Source organism: Lissotriton vulgaris, chromosome 1_1 (assembly GCF_964263255.1).
Source record: "Lissotriton vulgaris chromosome 1_1, aLisVul1.2, whole genome shotgun sequence".
NCBI classification, from domain to species: domain Eukaryota; kingdom Metazoa; phylum Chordata; class Amphibia; order Caudata; family Salamandridae; genus Lissotriton; species Lissotriton vulgaris.
Window position 1 is genome coordinate 957,135,645 of NC_141685.1, and position 22,684 is coordinate 957,158,328.

Below are 22,684 nucleotides of genomic sequence, written 5' to 3' on the forward strand. Positions count from 1 at the left end.
GTGTTTTCTACACCTCGGCATCTAATGGACTTATTTACATTATAACAGGCAGCTCAGAAGATGATCATGTCAGTCAACACGCGCTGCTAAAGCAAAAATTTTCTTAGCATCATTTAGCAATTTAGGCCAAGATTACCTCAGTGTCCCACTTCTTGCAAGGCAAGCCCGAGCCGACAACAGTTGACAGACCGTGGCCACAACACCTCGTGAACATTCTGGCTCAGCTGTAGGTGCAGCCTCTCGGCAGCTGAGGAACCACTTGGGTCCGGTCATGGAATAATTTTACCGCGGTACAAGGACAGCAGCTGCACTGCTATGATTGCCAGAAGAGCACCGCAAGTTCAAGTCAGCCGCCTGAGCCGGTGGGGTCGAATCTCATCACCATTTCCTCAGCGGCCCAAACTTCAATGAACAGATTGCAACTTCCGCTCGCTGAGCGCTTGCACCGCGAACGGCAAGATGAACCCACCTATTAAAGTCTGTCTCTCAAACTTAGGGCTCGAGTCGGGGTACCACACGGGTGGACGGCGTCCCCCCACTTATTTTACCGGGGGACACCGTCCCCATGCCAAACAGCTGGACTTCACTCTTTGGCCTCTCTGGGACGAGGAGCTCGAAGCTCACAGCACGCTGCTCACAAGCTGACTTCTCAGATGCGATCGAGCTGACTTCTCAGATGCAATCGCATCTACGGGGTGAGCGAGGGGAGGCAATGAGCCCGATGGTGCAAACCACCTTTCGTGACGTCACTTCCTGTTGTGACGTCACTTCCGGTGACAGCGTCCCCCACTTCTTTTTTTAGGGCTTGTGCCCTGCTCAAACTGATGGGTTGACCTAACCTGGCTGACACTATCTCATTGGGCAATGACTCCTGACATAATACAATGCCGATGGGTGTCATTATGTGTAACACTGTAGCAGAGCAGCAGCTAGAGCTGCAAGCAGCTGAGTCAGGCCAGGAGTGGCACGCACCGCGCACTGCCACAGCTTTCACAGGTGGTATGGTGCATTATAGCACCCTCCAATTTGACAGCTGAGGAGGCGCTATAATGCATGACTTTGCATTTCAGTGTGGTGATGCAGTTCCCTACACTAAAATGCGTTACTCTAACGCTTGATGCATGATACTTGGCAGGGCTGGATTTACTAAAGTCAAGCAGAGTAGTGCATCCTTGGTATGTGAGGAATTCTAGTTGCAAATGAAAACAGACAATGGGCGAGGAAGACACACCACAGCTTTCCTTTGGGCTCTTGTCTGCGGGTGGGGATTTGTATACTAGGCATGTCTCAAGCACAAAACTTGCACAAGACAAAGCTCACTCGCCTATGAGCCATGGCCTAACAATAAATCAAGTTTTTTGTACAGCACAGCAGTTTTAGCACAAGTTAACACACTTATCAGCTCCATGACTTGTCATATGTTTTTCCTATTTGTGCTACTCAGTGCTGTAGCTTTTTATCCCGCGATGAGAGATATTTGGTAAATCTGGCTCTCGATGTGCTAAACGTGGAAATACTGGATACAATTAGAACTCTTCTGTTTATGTCAAAGTCAGAGTCTTAGTTCCGGGGAGTGTGTGGGGGAGATGTTTGGGGTTACATACAAGTGCTTTCAGTCGGGTAATGCGAAGTGTCTGTCAGATTTTACCTGACATTTTTACATGCTAACACTGACAAAAAAAACACACACTCTCACGTCTATGTCTAGAAGTCCTTAAATAATGTTGATTCGTTTGAAAAAGATTGTGTTTTCAGTAACCAGAACAATACGCACTACTCTCTCCTTCCACCATCCCTTATATCCTCCTCAAGTCCTGCTTCTCATAGAATGTATTTTAACAAATTGTCCCAGCATGATTATTGGGAAATCTGAAGCTCACACCCAATCCCCGCCCTACCCCACCCAATCATACTGACCAAGCTACGCCCCTGGTTAAAGTTGCTAAAAACAATAGTAGCCAGTTACTTCTCAGAAATGATTTTCTCTAGCACCTCCCCTGGACAGCTTTGGTTTAGCTTCAGTCCTACATATTATCCAGCAAGGCATTCCATTGTTAGATCAGGGAAGACCCTCCTCAAAAATGCTTGTGCAAAACTATGGCAAAACATGCTTACGGTTTAACGAGGTCTCACACTCCTGTGAAGTCACAAAATCACCCACGGACTTAAAAAATAAAAAAAACAATTCTGATTGCTTCTCCAAAGGTATTATCAGTCTATTTGTAATGGCAATTTACATTAATGGGAGAGCTGCTTTTTAGTGTCTTGTGGGAGATTTTATATGTAGTAAAAATCATGCAGTATTGCATTTCATAAGCAGGCAAACATAGGTATAGTCAATAGGTCTGGGTTTAATGCACTAACACACCCAGCATTAGCACATTAGAGAGACACATAGGAGAGCGCCACCAGGAGTGGACAGAGAGGGCTACTGATGTAAAGTAGCTCCTCTGTGGTTTAATGCAAGCACTGCCGTGGAAGTGTGGAACATCCTTTACCACGAAACTTTCACAATGCGGTACCATTACCACGCAAGTTTTACAACGAAAGTTGTTACAACGACTTTCGCTGGAGGGCGCTCTAGGATAGGGAATAGTTTAATTTACTATCCGACACCTTCCCTACTATCCACGGGGACTGGAGTTGGAATAGTAAATTAAACTATTCACTATCCAGCGCCCCCCAACGCAAGTCGTTGCAACGACTTGCGTTGTAAAACCTGTGTCGTAACGGTACGCGTTGTAAAAGCATGCGTTGTACCGTCATACATCCGTGGAAGTAGGATACACTCAAACAGCCAGTATCATTAGGTGAAAGATTGACTTCTTCACTGGGCTGAGCCAAGACAGGATTGACCAAAGTCTCAAGCCAATGGTTAAAAGAGGCTGGTTGAAGAAAGCCAGTGTTTGAGGAAGGTGGATCCAACGCCCATTCTAAGTATATTGATAGCAATCATACTGTTAGGAACCTCAGCGGTCAAAAACACAGAATTATAAATGAGCTGTCATCAGTGGCCTCTGCTTGTACTAAGCTGGCCAAAAAGCGATGGACTGGGATGCGGGCAGAGTAATTACCGATGGTCGAGATGAATGCAATCGTCCCACGCATCACTTTCTTACATTCCTCAGTACGAAGTCGTAAGTACAGTGGGTATGCCAAGACGGGGGTCCCGTGCTCACTGTGCTACTGGATCAAAGATGCATCCTGCTGGAGTGGCGCAAATAGGCTAAAACCAGTCTGGGGTTGCTTGTGTTTCAGTTCAGAATGTCAGTTTGGACTGTTCCTATTGGAGCAGGACCAAGACTGATTTTGATATGGCTGGGACCTGTCTGAAGTGGCACTGTGGGCAAAAAAAACAATGGACTGGGATGACGGCAGATTATTTATCAGTCGCTGAGATTAATTCAAGCATTCCACCTACCACTTTTTTGTAATCCTCAGTGCTTTTACACAGAACATTAGAACTAGGTATTTTCATTTTTTGGGGTACAAATTTTGATTTTATTTCCCACTAGTACATGGACAGGTGATCTTGGGCTAGTTAACCATTCATCAAGTTATAGTCTCAAAAGCATAGTGAGTTTTGTTCACCTATTTTAAACTTCGAGAGGTGGCGGTGAATTATGACCGGTATGGCCCCCTCTTCAGTGCAAAGGATGTAGAATTTTTATTGAATCATTGAAAGTGATCTAAAAAGTTTGTCTATATGGCTCCTTCCTCTAAAAAGTAGAGCGGGGAAAAGCCCAAAGCCCCCAGAGATTGTCTGATCATCCTGCCCCAAGCTTTGGCAGAATTGTAATAATGTACGGGCGCGAGACAATGTTGACTCTTTCTGTATGAGTTTTCAACTTCCAATGCACTTATCAGCATTTTAATGTTTTGTTTAAACTATTAAGCTTCATTTTGTAGTATTTTAACAACTTAAATCAGGGTTAAACGCCACTAACACATTTTACGTTTAGTTAAGTGTATAAGAACTAACCTAACCTGTCTTAAAATAAAAAGTCTGCTTGTAGCCTAGGGCTTTGAAACGGCTGACGTGCAGCATATCAAAAATGCAGGAAACACTACAACTCATAACAAGCATTGGCAAAGCCAATAGGCCTGGCTTACATGTTGATGATTAAAATATTTCAAATGAATTCTATTGCTCTGAAAAAGCTAAGCAAAAAAGTATTGTTTTCTATCGATAATGCACTTGTGAGATAATGAATTGATTGTGTGATGATTCAGTTCACTTTTGAAATGTAAAGTAGTCCCTCATACATTCCAATTAGGCACTCAATGGGCGTTGGAGTGATACACCCAGTGCTTTAAATGAGCAGGAATCTCCGGTACTGAGTACCGGCACTTCTCAGATTTATCACTCTGAGTACCGGGACTTCTCTACGGCCGTGAACAGTACCGGTACTCACCAAAAGTAAGGCTCACTGGCTGTGCTGGTCAGCCGGAGTGGAATGTGCCTCTGGCAGCCAAGGCGCCGCTTCTGCAGCCCCGATCTTAGCCCCAGCTGAGCCCCAGCTGAGCTATTCAGCAGGGCTCATTTGACTAATGTCCGGGTGCTCACAATCACGCTGTGCTTGACAGAGCAGTGTCAGCTCAGGCCCTGGGCTGTCAATCACAGTCACACTATCCTGCGCATTTGTGCAAATTGTGTCAGATGACAGAGGTTTCCGACGGAGTAGTCAAAAAGAGCATGATACAACGAGTCACAACTTTCATGGAGAACCTGATGAGGCAATGAACGTTTTATTGATAGTGTAAATGTTATTAATGGATGAGTGAACAAGGGTGGATGTATGGATGGATGAATGAATAGATGGACAGATGAATGAAAGCATGGATGACTGGGTGAAAGGGGGTGGATGATTGGATAAAAGGGTGGATGATGGGGGGATAAGTGAAAGATTGGAGGGATGAATGAAAGGAAGGGAGGATGGATGAAAGGGTGAATGATGGATGAGTGAAAGGAGGGATTGAGTGAAAGGGTGGATGGAATGAAAAGGTGGATGGAATAAAGGACTGAAAGGGTTGGTGGATAGATGAGCAAAAGGATTATTAAATGAGTGAAAAGGGTGGATAAAGAGATGGATGAGTGAAAGGATGAACAGATAGGTTTGGAGATGGATGGTTGGATGGATAGGTTTGGATATGAAGGGTGGACAGACAGAATGGTGAAAACTAAATGATGGATGAAAGACTGGGGCAGACGCCACAATGTAAAGGTTAAATGGTGGACATCAGCAGGTAAATGGTAAGATGAAAGAATGAATGGATAGATCTCTGGAAGAGACAAGAGCTATCTTCTGGGGAGGGTCATGATGATTTGCTTCATTTACATTGTGCCATAAGAGCTTTGGGTCGAAGTGGGGGTATTTTCAGTGGGTGAGTGTGTGGATGGATGAGTGAGCAAGGGTGGATGTATAGATGGATGGATGAGTGAAAGCATGGATTGCTGGGTGAAAGAGGGTGGATGATTGGATAAAAGGGCAGATGATGGGAGGATAAGTGAAAGATTGGATGGATGAATGAAAGGGAGGGAGGATGGATGAGTGAAAGGAGGGATTGAGTGACAGGTGATGGAATGAAAGGGCGGATGGAATCAAGGAGTGAAAGGGTTGAGGAACAGATGAGCAAAAGGATTGATGAATGAGCGAAAGGGTGGATGTAGAGATGGATGAGTGAAAGGATGAATGGATAGATTTTGAGTTGGATGGATGGATAGGTTTGGAAATGAAGGGTGGACAGGCGGAATGGTGAAAAACTGAATGATGGATGAAAGACAGAATAGACAACAGAATGTAAAGGGTGAATGGTAGACATCAGCAGGTAAATGGTAGGATAAAAGGATGAATGGATAGATCTATGGAAGAGACCAAAGATATCTTCTGAGGAGGGTCATGGTGATTCGCTTCATTCGCTTGGTGCAATAAGAGCTTTGGTGCGACGTGGGGGTATTTTCAGTTTCTTCCTACTCATGTGCTGAAAAATATATGGTTTTGTGCCAAACAACAGCAATTAACAGTATGGCATTAAGAAGGTGCATCTAGTGCAAAAAAAGGAAATGTTAACATATTATCACATTTCTCTTTCATTTTGTGTAATGAGTTAACTTGCTTTGTTAATATAAACACATTTCTCATGTGTTTTGGTGTGTGCTGCAACTAATATGGAAGAAATCAAATATAATCGTGTCTTGCACTTAGTCCCGCCCCCTCACTACACCTCTAGCTCATTTTAATGAGTACCTGCACTTATTTTTTGCCATTTAAAGCACTGGATACACCTAACAGCCAGACAGTTAGGTGAGACAGTTATAATTCTCGGGGTGAAAGAAAAACCCACTCCATGTACATTTTAAAGAATTGGTATAAAGTGTAAGGAGACGCCTGTGCTGTCCTGCCAGGCCTAAAAACACAAGGACATGTGACCTAAATCTTGAGACTACTCATGCGGTTTGTTTCGGTTCCCTGGGACGCGACCTCTGTCCTTGCGTGAGGTCACGCTGCGGACTGCGTGCCCCATACAATGGAGGCAGTTCCCGCGCCATCCCCAGTTCTGGGTGCCCTGGGAGACTGTGCGGGGACTCCTGGTTGCAGCAATGTGCTTGGAGGTCTGCACGGCGATGAGGAAGACAACAGAGGAGGTGACCCCTGAAACGTCCCCGCCGCAGGGAGCCCTCAGACGGAGCACTTCCCAACCCGGCCTTTTCAGCCCCCGGCTCATAACTATTCCAGAGCCGTCGTCGGCTGAAAAGAGACCCGCCACGTCCTGTCTTTCAGTGGCGAGGCCGGCCAATGTTTTATCGGAGGTTCCTTACACTTGGCGCCCCCAAACCCCGCCCTGCTGCTGCCTGCCGGTTCATAATGCGTTCTTTATAGACAGGGCTGAGAGGGACCAAGAGAGAGGGCATGGAACTCAGAGGGAAAGGGGGCGAGGGGAGCGGAGGTAGGGCTACAGAGCTAAGGAAAGCCGGAAGGAGGAAGGCAGGGGACTGAGTGAGGGAAGGAAACAAGGAGGGAGGCGGGGAACTGAGTGAGGGAAGGAAACAAGGAGGGAGGCGGGGAACACAGAAATATAGGGGAACCAACTGAGAGACAGGGGATACGAGGGAAGAGGACAGTGAGAGAGGCATAGGAAGATATCACAACAAAAGGACATTATAAAGGTGAGTGATATAGTAAAATTTGTCACACAAAAGTTTGTGAAATTCCACAAAAATGTCACAAAATTATGCTTTCATAGCAAAATGTGGTTCGCCATTATCTTGTGTGACTTTAAGTGAGTGCAACTCGCGTAAAAAAAAAAAAAGGCCTTCAACATACAGACAGGAGACTGGGTAAAGCAGAAAATGTATGTGGGAAATTTGAGTCTCTCACTAGTGTCTCGCAAGACATTGTGAGGTGCACACTCACTTAAAAAGTTAAGCAAAATTGGGTAATTAGAAATTTCGAGAAACTTTGAGTACTTACTCAGGCCTAGTCATAAAGAAAAGAGGGGGCAGACAATGAGAAACAGAAAGTAAGTGTGACAGACATGTAAGGCCAAAGAAAGTGAGGGAAAGGAAACGTGCGAGTGTGGTGACAGTGTCAGGAACGTAAAGATTCAGGTAGAGGTAGATAGTGAAGAAGGACAACATTGTGAGAGGCAGTGGAACAGAGAGAGGCACAGGACAGATCAGGAAGGGCAAAAAGGATAGGAGGACCATAGTGAGGATTGAACCAGAGAGGGAGAAAAGGATTGGCATATTTTCCAATAGAGAAGATTCTTCCAAATGAGGATTTAGGATTCCCTCCACAGTTCTGAGGATTTTATGGTACCCTAACCTCAATCAGGCTTTAGTCTCTAGTTTTGTTTCAAATCCAAAATATTAGCACCCAGAATTGAAACTGAAAGCCAATGTCAACATTATTACCCCCCGGAAGCTGCAATCCATTAATCCAAAGCCTGTCTGCTGCCTTCCACCTTAGCAAAAGCAACCTACAACAAGCTCACCATTGCCAAAGCCTCCAACCGGAGCAGGGATCCCTTCAAATCCCTCAGGCACTGGATCAGCCTCTTCCATACCCTTTGATGCTTCGTTCAATTGCAAATTCTTCATTTTAAAAATAAACACCACAACGACAGCCATAACAGCCTTTGTTTGGGATCAGTCAGGTTTCACACTATTGTTGTTGTTATGACTTTAGAAATGGATTGTGTTTAGTATGTTTTTTCCCCAACATGTTGTCATTCCGGTCTCCCTCTCTTGTGTGTAACGACCACTCTGACAGAACCAACAGTCGCAGAACTTGCTTATATCCCCACTACTCACAAGGCCACCACATATAAAAATATACTCTCATTCACTATCATACAATTCATCTTCGGATTAACGCCCACATATGCATAGACAGTGATCCCTCGCTCAAGTCATCTTCCCTGAGGCATTCATCACAGGATAGACCATAATACTATAGAAGAAATCAATGCTGGTTCTCAACACCTCACCAGCTATTACTCATCACATCAACCTTTCCTATGGAAGAGAATTGAAAGACTAAACAACCACCACCACCTCATACACGATTACCAATCTGGTTTCTCACGACGATGCAGCATGGAGATGGCAGGGTCAACACAATGCATCATAGATGCTGTTGACCTATGCCTCCTGTTCTTTCTTGATAGCTGGGTAGCCTTCGACTGCACCAATCATCAATAAAAGATCAATATTCATTCCACCTATATGCAGCTGAACGACACTGTATTACACTGGGTTTTCACCCACTTTAAGGAACATCAGAGGAAGTGCATAATCAACTTAAAGACGGACTGCCCTCTTTCAAGGTCACCCTCATCTAAGCTTGGATGTCAAATGCCTACCTCAAGCGGAACCGGATAAACACAAAATACGGTCTTATCACCAAGAGCACTAGACAAGCTATAATCCAAGAGTCTGACGAGAAGGTGAATGGAATCACTGCATCTCTGAACAATTCACAATCCCTCGGATTCATCAACCACAGGAATCTTTTCTTCACAATGACCTTGCCAGGAAATGTCATGCAACCTGTACTCCTTTTACTCAGAATTAAGCCTTACCTGTCTGACTCGAAATTCAAATTCATATCCAAATCCTAGTCTTTTCAAACTTGGATGTTTGCAACACCTAACTTGCCAGAGTCCCTGACTCGACTTTAGCTTCTTTCATATGCTTACCACCGCCTGCTACTTGATTGAAAGTGATAAAGAGTAGATTCACTTTACTCCTACCTTCATGGGTCTCAGCAGATTGCCAATCCAGATCTGTCTCGCCTGCAAGGCAATAATAAACAGCACCCACCTTACCTGGCTGATTATTTAACCATCCCAGGATGTCCGTGCTACGCGAGAAGACATGTCACAGCCAGACTTACATCAAAATGTGCTAAAATGAAAAGGCCAGACGACCAGCCTCCTCATACTACACTCTGGGATCTGGAACCACATATCACAACACATCCGTCTCCCTCCCTGTCTCCTACACCCCCAGAAACGACCTGAAAACACGTATTGTCAAAGAGCATCTTACCAGCTTCCAATAAAGAACACCGCTCAGTCTATCATCATGGACCAAATTATAAAAAGTGACTCCCCCCTACATAAGTGCGCATCCTTGAACACCCCACCCAACCTGAAAGCAATAAGAATCTATATTAAAGGCAATACAATGCTACATAAACCTTTGTCGTCATTACATAGAGATCTGTGAAATACATGCTCTTTCCTACTTTATTGTTGGAGGAAGCTGATCGGCTCCGTCAATCAAAATATTACACATTGGCTAAAGCAAGAAAAAAAGTTTGTCTCAAAAACACCACACATTGCTGTAGTAGCCCTACCACAAAAAGGGAACTATTTTATGCGGACGTTCTCTTTTTATGAAACAGCTTAATGCTGTCACTCACAATGTAGTTAGCCAATTGCTGAAGTAGGCTAACCCAATGCTGTATGCCGTCTACTACAGTAGGTGGAATTCAAATGTGAATGGTACGAAAGACCAATAGATAAAAAGGTCTGGTGTAAAACACTTATACAGACCTAAAATGAACCAAAATAACACAAATTTCAAGACAATAGACGTACATCTGCCTTTCTCAAGTATTTAAAATGCTACAATTCATGGGGAGTTGCGCAGAATACTTGTCGGATTGTTGTGTTAAATAAATGCACGTTTTTATGCCAGAACAGATATACAAGTCTATACTGAGATATTATGTGTAAATATTTCTCATTTCATGTTTATATTCTTTATTTGTAACTCGAATAATATTTTACAATTGGGTGTGATTATGGTGTGAGCATTTCCAATACAACTATATTTTATTTCGCTCACATGCATTTTACGTGTCATAAGTGTCTGGGGCAGTACGTGTCGTCATATTCAAGAAGTCATTATTCTGAACCAGTCAATCCTGAGGAAGTCAGAAGGCAGTGTACTCAGAAAAGTGATCCAACCTTGAGAGGACAGTGAAAATTTCTTTATTTGAACCTTGAGAGGACAGTGACCGTGATCAGTGGCAGGCATCCAGTCCCGAATCCAAACTTCAATAGGCGGTTTGGGCTGTGAGACTTTTTGTATGGAGGAGGAGGGATGTGACGGGAAAGCTAAGGGTTCATATGTGAAGGGTAGAGATAAGTGGTTGGAGTCTGTGAGCCATGGGAGTGTTTGACTGCATGGGGGGGGGGCGTAGCGGGAGGTGTAAGCAAAGAGTACAAATCAGTCTTCATTTCTGGGCGTGTGCACAAAGTAGCATGGTTAGATCAGGAAAAGTAACAGTTAGAGACCCCTTACCATCCGTGTGCGAGAAGCCTTCTGCTGTCAGTTTCCACTGGACTACGATTCCCAGGATGCTCAGGGCCGGCCAGACTCCCAGGATCACACAAGTGTACCAGCAAAGAGGTGAGGAGCGTACAACACGAACCCGGTCGTATACATAGTACACAAGCAACAGCATCTCGATAAAGTAGTCCACGCACACCACTATAACAGCTGCCCCGAATGTGGCCGTGGACACAATGGTGAGGAGCTTCTGCCACTGCAATGTGAGCACGGCACAGAGCACTGCCATGCCCATTAGAAGGCCAACGGGTATCCAGACAGTGTGAGGGTGGTAGAAAGGTTCAAGTAAGACCAGAGTGGCAGTCGCCAGCAGAAGCCCCAACAGAAGGCCGCTCATGAAGAGCCCGACACTGTGCACTAGCATGGTAACAAGGCCACAGAGCAGACCGATGCCCAACGCAATGCCTGCGCTGACCTCCATGCTGAGCTGGGTGTCCAGTATACGCTCCTTGTAGCAGAGCAGGAAAATGACTGTAGATCCGAAGAGGAGGCCCGACAGGAACATGATAGCTTTGAAGCAGCGGTATCCTAGGAGGAGAAGCAAGAGAGGAGTGTTAAGGGGCAGTACAAGGACCACAATTTCCATGCATCATGCAGAACTACCACTATGATGGTGGCCTACCTCTGTGGAGACCACTGCCTGAAGGCCATTGCATGAAATACCTCCACAAGGGGCAATCTCTAGAGAGACCATCTCTACCTGTTAGCACCACTGCCCAAGGGACATTATGCAGAATCAACACCAACCGACAACTATGGTGACCATCCCACAACAGAACCACTGCCCGAGGAGACCTCCATCTCAAGAGAGCAGCGACTGAGGACAAAACTGCCCTCAGGGACCACCTAAAGAAATGATAAACATCTGAAGGTTCCACCATCAAAGTACATCACTGTCTGACAGGTACACCTCTGCCTGTGGCGACCACCCCTAGGAGCACTACTGTATGAGAGAACCACTGCCTGAGGGGACCACCACCAGAGAGCACCATTCTCCGAGACGACTACACCCTGATGGTACCCGTAACTAAGAGGGCCATGATGAGGCCACCGTCTGAGAGGAACTTGGAAGAGAAAACCACCACCTGAGAAGGGCATGATCTGAAGGGACCACTACACGAGGAAACGACCACCTGAGAGTCCAAATGCACAAGACGACAAAAGCATGAGGGCGATCACTGCCTAGGAGGACCACCACCGCCTGATGGGACCACCTGAGGGGATCACATGGTGCGGGAAACAAGGCCAGTCACACAAATGTATGAACCCTTTTGAGAGCGCAAGACCAGCCATGGGAACGCATGATAGCCTCGTTTTTGTGTGACAGACCTGTAATGGGCGCGTGAGACCACCCATAAATGCATGAAGACATTCACATCAATGTGGATTACCCCACTGAAGTGTATAAAGTGAACCAGGAAGCTAACTGCGACACCCTGACAATCTCTTTGAGGAAACCAGAGGCCCAGCACGGTCTGCTCAACACTCACCAAAGAAGCTGTAAATGATGCCGAAGAAGCAGCAGAGAGCACACACGACGGAGGGAACCACCTCATAGCTGCGCACAATCTCCAGGCTGCACGGGTTCGGGACCTCATCCTGTCCAGTGTCCACCGACTGGTGGTTAAAATGCCGGGGGTCCATGGTAAGCACCAGAGGTAGGAGTCCAGGATCCATGGTGACGGGGAGGCAGGACCAGGCTGTTCAGGATGCGTCATCCATCAGAGGGAGCTGAAGGGAGAGGTGACAAACAGAGAGTCAGAGAACATGCTGAGACACAGAAGGAAACCAGTGAGGCGCGTGAGTGCGCACTCTCAAGTAAGAAGGATCAGAGTGCTTCGACTGAACAGCGGAGGAGCTATGAGTGTTCATTCATTTTCAATAATCAATCCCCTGAATCTCAACGAAGAGGAATCACAGTCATTATGGACAATGATAAAATGCAGCAGAGTGGTAACAATACTGAATAAGATGGGTTGGCTGTAGAGAGTGGACCAAGAGGAGGTGCTGTCTCCGTTGAGCAGGCTGGTACTCAGTACAGGTGAGAGCTTGAGTACCTTTACCCGCCCAGAAGTGTCAGTCCTCATTATTGAGGTGGATCCACCTCTCAGACTGGCACCCTACTGCCCAACATGTCAACCTTAGCCCATCTCAGTGGTGTGCTTTGTCAGCAGCTTCCCCGCAGACGGTGGTATCCCTGTCTGCTTGGATTTTGAGAGCAAGGCCTGCAGTGCCCTGGTCTTTCAAGGGAACTGGTATGTTTAGTTCAGAAATCTCCCTGGTTGTTTTTTCTTGCCTAGCCTACATTTATTATGAGAATGAATGGCTTTATGCTTGCAGTGGGAAGGTTGCCATCCACGTGAAATTTGGAACTTTTTGAAATGCTTTGCATCACAAGATCTCCAATCTCACCATCTGTTTAAGTGTGTAAATGATCTTACATATATTCCACCTCGCAACTGGTTCGTTTCTGTGAGTTGCGGCACGAACATTATCAACACAAGCAGTATACCGCTGGATTCACGGTTCTTCTGATACGAGGTTTCTGCACGAACCAACTCTTGTGAAATAAAACTAGGAGGGCTAGGTATAAGGAATACAGAAAATGACACAGGCTACGCTACGAGTAGGCAGATAATTCGGGTACGCAAGAGTTTATACCTGCGTAATCAAAATTTTGTACACACCTACTCAACATAACACCACCTCAGCCGCCACATGATTTACACTTTAGCACTGTGGCGCAAATTAACATAAATTTTGCGTTGGGTTTGCGTGAACCTGCGTAAAATGTGTTTTTCTTTTACATTTACATTCAGTGCAAAACTTATTTTGCCCTGAGAAGTTGCATGAAAGTAGAGCAAAGTGCTGGTTTGCATCACAGTGTGTCAAGGAGGCGTGATACAGGTGTGACATGGACGTTCCCCTGCAACCCCTATAGTTTTAGATGCAAAACACGATTAACTAAGAATAGTAGACAGAGTTTTGTGCCCAAAAATAATGCCACTTGAAAGCAGGCGTTAAAAAAGTAGATATGCTTTCTCCTAAGTTTTCACACTTTCCTTGTGTGCTGCACCATATAACACATATTCAATGTGGGAAAAGTTTTAACGTTAGTCTAGGCACATTATATTGTACTAAAAGGGTACCCTTTTATTATAAAACCTATGCTAGACTCACGCAGACTCCTCTGCACTATGGCGCAAAAGTGTGTGTGTGGCGCTCGGCAACCTGTGTGCTAGGGAGAGAGGAGGATAGCGCCATATCTCTGTATATATGGCTCTTTCCGACTCATGCCCTCCAACGCAACGCAGAGCAGCAACATATGGGTGCTGTAATGCATGAAAGTTTTGTTAATCTGGGAGTGTATTCCATAAATGCTAATGTTATTCGCCAAATACATTTGAAAGAATGTGTCTACATCCCTACTAAATTTGTCATGCACCTTTATATTTAAGATATGATCTGTTAGGTGTGGGGGGTGTGTTCGCATTCCCTGACCACCAGGGTACTAGCCAGCGGATTCATCTCTCATCTGTCACACTATAGATAGGCAATACATTCCAGGAAATGGCCCCCTTAGGATTTGCACGGTATAGGCAGAAACTGCGTTTACCAAATGCACTGTAGTGTCCTCTGGAGGGTTCACTTTCTCAGATTTGAAACACACCAAGGGGCGCGAGAAAAGGGCGCCCCACTCAGCATCCTTGTGTTCAATGTTTATTGACCTTGGCGCAGAGTTTCAGACAGGATGCGAGGGTCCCTTCTGTTATTAATCAGCAAATTAATTTGGAGATCAAACTTTACGCTGATTTGCTGAATTTACATTAGAACCCTGATTGATGTAGTACCTAAGCTTCTGGAGATTTTTGGGGGTCTCTCTTTGTACCAAGTTAACAAGCAGGCTGAAAGTCAAATGACCCTTGAGAACACTAGCAAGCAGCCCACAGAGAAAAGCCTTGACCCTCACACTGGCTGGCCAGCAAGTCACAGTGCAACCACCCTCCTGCCACTCCCCCAGCACACCACCAATACCCCAGGATAGGAGTGCAGGAACACCACCACACTCACTAAATTGGGCACCCGACAGATGACCCTTTGTGGGAAAATCGAGAACCGCAGACACTTGTGTCTTCAAAGAAAAGCACTAAAGGCCAAAAAATCAAATGAATGTTTGCTATGGAAGAAAAAAACATCACAGTATACATCCGAGATCATGCAAAGATCTCTCATGATGAGTCTCTCTGAACAAGCAATGTGTTGAGTCTCTAGGGGTCATTATAAGGAAGAGCTAACACAATTTTTCGGAAATAAATGTAGTCTTACTTGCCTGAGAGGAAGAATCTGTTGAGGAAATTAGAGTTTCACCCCCTCACAGCTATCAGCAAGATAAATCAAATAAACATATCAATTTGGCTAAATGCACATTTGTTTCAGATCCGATCCTGTTGCATTTCGTACATTCTCTTATTGATAAAGTTTCGTGAATGTTGTCTTTTTGAATTTCTATAATAGTGATTTTTTTAAATCTGGACAAATAATGTTTTTCTTCTCTGCCAGCGGAATTTAGCACATTTCTTTTGGGCTTCAAAATTCCCAAGGATTTCCTTGCAAAAACATCCTGAACTACAAGAAAGGCAATGTATGCCAGACCTAAGGTTACAATATTTAACATCTCAGTTACAGAATGAGAGCATTGCTGGGGGACAAATATCCATACTGCGAGTATTCCAGTATTATTCAGAGTGTATTATTGTTTCATAAACTGAAGGGACTGGTTTAGAGAATATATGATTAAACTAATGTCAAGATGACCAGGCTAAAAATCATAGACGGCTGGGAAAAGGGTATAGGGGGTTTCTTAGATTGGTGCGGGAGGCCCCTCCCTGTGCCCGTATTTCAAATATGGTGCATTTTCTCTGTTTGCACGAGGCACACTTTTAAACAAGTGTGCCAGGTGCAAATAGGGATAGTGTGCCCTATTACAGCGAATGAACGAGCTGCCCCTAGGGCATTCATGAACACGCGTTGCCCTGAGGGCAGTCGCGCATGCAGCGCAATCAGTGAAATATAAAGTGCCTGCTTCAAAGCAACTCTGTGTTTCACAGTGCACGCTCCAAACTGCCTGTACTTGTGAAGAGGGATGGGTTAGAGATGCCCCTGCAGACATGTACAGTGAGTGACAACACCCGCCTACAGGGGGATGTCCAGGGAGTTCATGGGACCCCCCCCCCCTTTCCTCTCTCCAGAGGCTGCTTTCAGGAGGCACACTGATAATACGCCACCATTTTGTGGGCCACTCTGAGTGCACCGCCTAATGGCCTATTTGCGTCTGCATCTATAATACAGTGCGGGCACGGAGACAAAGATTTTCTCATTTGTATGATGCCACGCTCCCATGCAAATGAGGGAACGCCCTCTCATGACAGCGCTTGCGCTACACGTGCACCAGTGCGACCCCTCTGTAATACCATTATCCCTCGGGTGCACAAAACTGACAGAAACGCCCTTTATGTCCCCAGGTCATAATGTAAAACATGCCCCTGGACTTCAGGCTCCAGCCTGCACCTGGGCAGGATGAGGTTGTAGGCGGCCCCTCTCCCTGTTTCTGCCTATTCAGCATTTTGGGGATTGAGCTGCCCGGGATGTGCCTGGTTGAAGACAGCGCCCGTCAGAGTCTGGAGGAGGCAGAGCTGGGTCACCGCTGTTGGTTCTTTGTTCTCGTGTGTCAGCGGAGGCTATATGGCAGTTTTATTACAGATAAAATAAATGTGTCTTTTATCCCCATGGAGAGCTCCTGTAACTAGAAAAACACCAGTCCCCTCTTCCACAGATTCGTTTTTCGCTCATGCTGCTGGCACTACAAACGAAAAAGTTGCTGTAACTGAAAAATGCATTTTTCACTCATCTCATGGCCAAGTTACCACGGAAGTACTCTCTGCCGAAAGCTCCTCAGATGCCAATACTGTTCAGAAAATTATTTTTGTGACCAATCCTTGTGCTGTTAATTAATCTTCTTCAGTGGAGGTAGAGATGCACCATGCAGATAAGATTCCAACCTACCCACACCAAGATAGTAAATACAAATTATCTGATGAAAATGCCTAGTTCTTTCTCTTTACACCCCAATTCTGTTACAGGTGGTGTTTTTAACTTGTCTTTTTTGGTAGACAAATCCCTGCCTAATATTGTGCCCACTTTTCACAAGAATTGTTTATACTAGACTTGTGACTGTTGAAGCAAGAGTAGAGGATATGTTAAAAGCTGTGGTCACTAAGGTTGTCTTTGGCTAGTTCTCTTTGCCCTGACCACCTCAAAATATCTAACATACAGATTTCCCTCATCTAGCCAAGTGTTAGTCAGTACACTTTGGAAATTATGTTTTAAATGTTCCAGCTACCCATTGAGTTTTTGTCCCCATACCTACAAACAAAACACTTGTTGATTCTGCGGTAACCCTCCCTTATGTAGACAGTAACGTTAAATCTGATTTGGTTACTTTGAATCTTCCTCCCGCAACCATTCCCTTTTTTATGCATAAAATCTTGCACTGGCTACATAGACAGGTGAGGAGGTAGCCCTCACTATTTGAATAAATAGTGTTTGCCAGGTGAGCGTTTTGGTTGGGGCATCCACTTATTACCGATTAGATGACTGTATCATTATTAATTCCACACATCTTATGTATGTGCTTTATTTAAGTCATTGGCGTTCAGGCAGCAAGATTACTGCGGTCTCCTTGGGTAATTTTAATAGGCCCTCTTCATTGTCCCGCTGCCTGATCATTCTTCAGCTCTGACAGCTATCTTTAATAAACATGGATAATTTTCTAATTCCTACTCAAAATCGTCACACCGCTTTCGAAACTTTGCCAATGAACGACTCTCTAATATGGTCGATAGTAAAACAGTGTCCCATGGATTCATTAAACATTTTGCACACTTGGGATTTTGCACAACCATTGGCTAGCTTCGCATATGGCTATTTTGCACACCTGTGCAATTGGACAGTCTTTTGTTGACTTAACTCCTTTTATTAAAGGGGATTTGAACATCATCTCTTAGAATATTGCAGGAATAGCTTATAAATTATCGAATTGTTCTTTATTTGATTTAATAAAATCTTTCATTTTATTTTATCCTAGGAGACTTGGCCTAATAAAGAACATCATCTCTATGAATATGGCAGTGCTTCCTTGTCAGCTACTCTATCACTCTCTCAAAGAGCCAATGGGGGACTTTTAATTTTGGTGGCTGCCGCTCTGAATTGCGAGGTTAATTTGCCCCCCTCTGATTTTTCTAAACTTCCAGGATGTACCAGTGAAGTGGGAAAGAAGCTCTAGCATCCTAGTGATACATATTTATAATGACAATCTTATCCAAAATAATTACTGCAACTTATTAATTTCTTTAACTATGTTGATCAATGTTGTAAGTCTACTACCAACTCCTCCAGGCATTACTGTCTAATTATTATTGCTGGTGATTATAATGACATGTTGGAGTTCACACACTTGAATGATGATTTTAGATTCCTTGTGAGCAATAAGATATGTGTACGTTATTGTGACACAACAGTCTAGGTTGCGTACTCCCAGATTTATTACAAGAAAGGAACATGATTAAAGCTCAAGATGCTCTGGGACAGACTGAAAGCTGTAATTCTACTTTTGAAGGTACCATAAATTATTATTATTTTTTTATATCCAGTGTTTCGGCTAGCAATATTTTGTCAAACTTTTGTCAGACCCATGGGATATAGCTATCGCAACATCTTACTGCTTTCTTTTTCTTACCCCTGGCTCCACAAGAAAGCCTTTCACACGGTGAAGCGTGATTTGGCCCTAACAGAGGGAGGACTGAGACTGAAATAGGAATGTGTTAATCCCCCTTTTCTTTTAAAACGGCTTTTGTATTTTAACTCTAGCGATGTTTTTAAAGGTTTTCGAATTGGTCTTGCACTGTGGATATTATTGTTTTTGATACTTTTAATATATTTTTAAGTCTGATAACATATCATTGAGACCTAGCTCAAACCCTGTTGTCATGAGGCCTCACATATGGTTTGATAATTTGATAATTCTTGCTCCCAAGCTAATCAAAAACTGGCCCAGGATCAATCTCCCAGAGATAGGGACAAAATAGCTTTAGGACACATTACACAGAAGTAATTAACAAGATAAAGAATGAAATAAGGGGCACAGCTGAGGATGACTTATTTGTGGCCAGGTTAAACAATGATAATGGTTGTGAGGTAGGTATTTTAGCTTCTGATCATCAGCCGTTGGTGTCCATTTAATCGAATCCCCATGCTATTTTAAATAGACAGATTACTAAGGATTGTTAACACTGGATCATTGTTTTAATTCCAAATTGTTGAGTTATATAAAATGTTCATGTTTGGAAATAGATAAGCCAGATTTGTCTTTGCACATCCTGAGATTGCAACAAAAATGGATAACATTTGTTCCAAGTCTACATTTTGTCAGCTCAGCATACAGAAAATAGAAACTCAAGAACTATCTAAGCCTACTGTTACATCTAACATTAAAAAACAGCAGAATTTATGGAAACATAGCTTTTCCACTGTCCATAAAACCTGCAATTGTAATCAACTCACATGCTTTAGAACGGGCATAGCTCATTACTCACTGGCATTCAGTACGGGCCGAGTTGCACCAGAGAACTGAACTGTCTGTCCTTGTAAGAATGCTTCTCTTCAGACTGCGTTGCCCTTCTTTGCAGATTATATATCGCCTAAGCAATAGTGTATCATCCCTGTTGTTAAAAGTGTTAGCTTTGTTCAATGGAAACATGCTTTTCTTTATTTGCAGATGCTTAATAGTCCTTTAGTATGGTTCTCTGCAAGCCGCTTTTGTCAGCGGCTACAAAGATAAGGGCTAAGATGGTTTTGTAATTGTGTTTTACTATTTGCACTTATTTCATGATTATTTTTAACCGAATGAGGAACTGAAGAGATGATGTTGGTTTCCAAGGCTTTTGAGACATTTCAGCTAGTACTTAGCCAGCAGCTGTTGTGGCATAAGACATGTTGCTTAAGGACCTTAATCTGGATGGCTTGGCCCCACAATAGCAGTCCTTTAAAAGAAAAATAAAGGACCTCTCAAGTTGTCCATCTGCATGTGTGAGAAACTCGACCAATCCACGATTTTCAATTTGGTCTAGAGACAGTTTTAACTGTCTTATCAACCTCAGGGTTTAATAAAAAAAATATATCACACTACAAAAAATTTACGTACGTTTCGGGACTTTTGGCCAGCCCTCTTTAGCCACTAGTCTGTTCTTGTGCCATTCCTAATTTGCTTCCACCCACCACAGTATACAGCATGAGGCAGTGGGTCAGCCCAGATCAGAGCAGGTCTGTCTTCACTGCAAGTGATGGCCTTTTCCGCTTGCACATGATCATCTCCACTCAAAAAGAAGCCCTCCTCAGTGCCAGGGCTGGAAGGCCTATCTCTCATTTTATTGCATATTTTTATTTATTTATTTTTTGCCATTGGTCATTTTTTATTTATTTATATTTTGCAAACCTATGCACACCACCTTGTGACAATGAAATGTTTACTTTTTACACTTTTGTACTTTTAATATTTATCACATATGCCTGCAATAAAAGTTCAATAAAACAAGCATTTGCAATGCAATAGGTCTCGCATTTACGCAAGTTTGAGCCATTGCCATTGTAAATGACAATGCCTTTTATTTATGTTTTGTGTTCTAAAACATAAACAAAAGGCATTGTAATTTACAATACTAATACCTAAACTTTTGCAAATGCAAGACTTATTGCATTGCAATAAAGGACCTTCTAGACCACTTGTTAGATTGTAAATATCAGAGGAAGAGACCAACCTGCGACATCTTCAGAGTAGTGATAAATAGTGCAGTGAATACGATGTGTAAGTGTTGTAAATTACACAGACAGAAAGTGTGAAGTGGGAGTTACATATGATCTAGAGGTGGTGGTACTTGTGGTACTGGTAGTACTAGTGGTGGTGGTGGTACTGGTAGTGGTAGTACTGGTGGTGGTGGTGCTGGTAGTGGTAGTACTGGTGGTGATGGTAGTTCTCATGGTGGTAGTATTGGTGGTGGTCGTACTGGTAGTGTTAGTACTGGTGGTGGTGGTACTGGTGGTGGTGGTAGTACTGGCAGTAGTAGTATTGGTGGTGGTGGTACTGGTAGTAGTTGTACTGGTGGTGGTGGTACTGGAAGTGGTATTATTGGTGGTGGTGGTGGTACTGGTAGCAGTAGTATTGGTGGTGGTACTGATGGTGGTAGTACTGGTGGTGGTGGTGGTAGTACTGGTAGTGGTAGTATTGGTGGTGGTGGTATTGGTAGTGGTGGTATTGGTATTGGTAGTGGTAGTACTGGTGATGGTAGTGTTGGTGGTTTTGGTAGTGGTAGTATTGGTGGTGGTGGCACTGGTGGTGGTAGTACTGGTGTTGTGGTTGTACTTGTAGTCGTACTGGTGGTTTTAGTGGTGGTACTGGTGGTGGTGTTACTGGTGGTGGTGGTAGTACTGATGGTGGTATTGGTGGTGGTAGTGTTGGTGGCACTGGTAGTACTGGTACTGGTAGTACTGGTGGTGGTACTGGTTTTGGTACTGGTAGTACTGGTATTGGTGGTACTGGTGGTGGTCCTGGTACTGGTGGTACTAGTGGTGCTACTGGAACTGGTGGTAGTGGTGGTGGTGGTACTGGTAGTAGTTGTGGTGGTGGTAGTACTGTTAGTGGTAGTATTGGTGGTGTTGGTACTGGTAGTATTGGTGGTGGAGGTACTGATAGTGGTAGTACTGGTGTTGGTGGTACTGGTAGTGGCAGTATTGGTGGTACTAGAAGCGGTAGTATTGGTGGTGGTGGTAGTACTGGTGGTGGTGGTACTGGTGGTGGTAGTAATGTTGGTGGTAGTACTGGTGGTGGTGGTAGGACTGGTAGTGGGAGTATTTGTGGTGGTGGTACTGGTAGTGGTAGTACTGGTGGTGGTGGTACTGGTGGTGATAGTACTGGTGGTGGTGGTGGGAGTACTGCTAGTGGTATTATTGGTGGTGGTAGTACTGGTGGTGGTGGTGGTACTGGTGGTGGTAGTACTGGTGGTGGTGGTTCTAGTGGTTTTAGTGGTGGTACTGGTGATGTTGTTACTGGTGGTACTGGAGGTGGTGGTAGTACTGATGGTGGTATTGGTGGTGGTAGTGTTGGTGGCACTGGTGGTGGTACTGGTAGTACTGATGCTGGTAGTACTGGTACTGGTGGTACTGGTGGTGATGGTGGTACTGATGGTGGTAGTACTGGTACTGGTGGTACTGGTAGTGGTAGTGGTGGTACTGGTGGTGGTAGTACTGATGGTGGTGGTGGTAGTACTAGTAGTGGTAGTATTGGTGGTGGTGGTACTGGTAGTTTTGGTGGTGGTGACACTGGTAGTGGTAGTACTGGTGGTGGTGGTACTGGTAGTGGCAGTACTGGTGGTGATGGTAGTACTCATGGTGGTAGTATTGGTGGTGGATGGTACTGGTAGTGGTAGTATTGGTGGTGGTGGTACTGTTAGTATTGGTGGTAGTGGTACTGGTGGTGGTAGTACTGGTTGGGTTGGTACTGGTTGTGGTAGTACTGGTGGTGGTAGCACTGGTGGTGGTAGTATTGGTGGTAGTACTGGTGCTGCTGCTAGTGGTAGTACTGGTGGTGGGAGTACTGGTGGTGGTAGTACTGGTGGTGGTAGTACTTGTAGTTGTACTGGTGGTGTTACTGGTGGTGATGGTAGTACTGGTGGTGGTATTGGTGGTGGCACTGGTAGTACTGGTACTGTT

General features: G+C 44.5%; 1 protein-coding gene across 1 annotated transcript in view; it reads right to left on the minus strand.

The window, feature by feature from the left end:
- The window catches only part of LOC147748276 (transmembrane protein 198-like), a 96,032-nt gene that overhangs the window by 28,283 nt on the left and 45,065 nt on the right, over positions 1–22,684 (minus strand). The window contains exons 2-3 of the mRNA XM_086959689.1: positions 12,355–12,595; positions 10,817–11,392 (exon numbers count right to left, since the gene is read on the minus strand). Coding sequence (XP_086815815.1) covers positions 10,817–11,392; positions 12,355–12,541 — 763 coding nt within the window. The 5' untranslated portion in view covers positions 12,542–12,595. The remainder of the gene's footprint in view (positions 1–10,816; positions 11,393–12,354; positions 12,596–22,684) is intronic.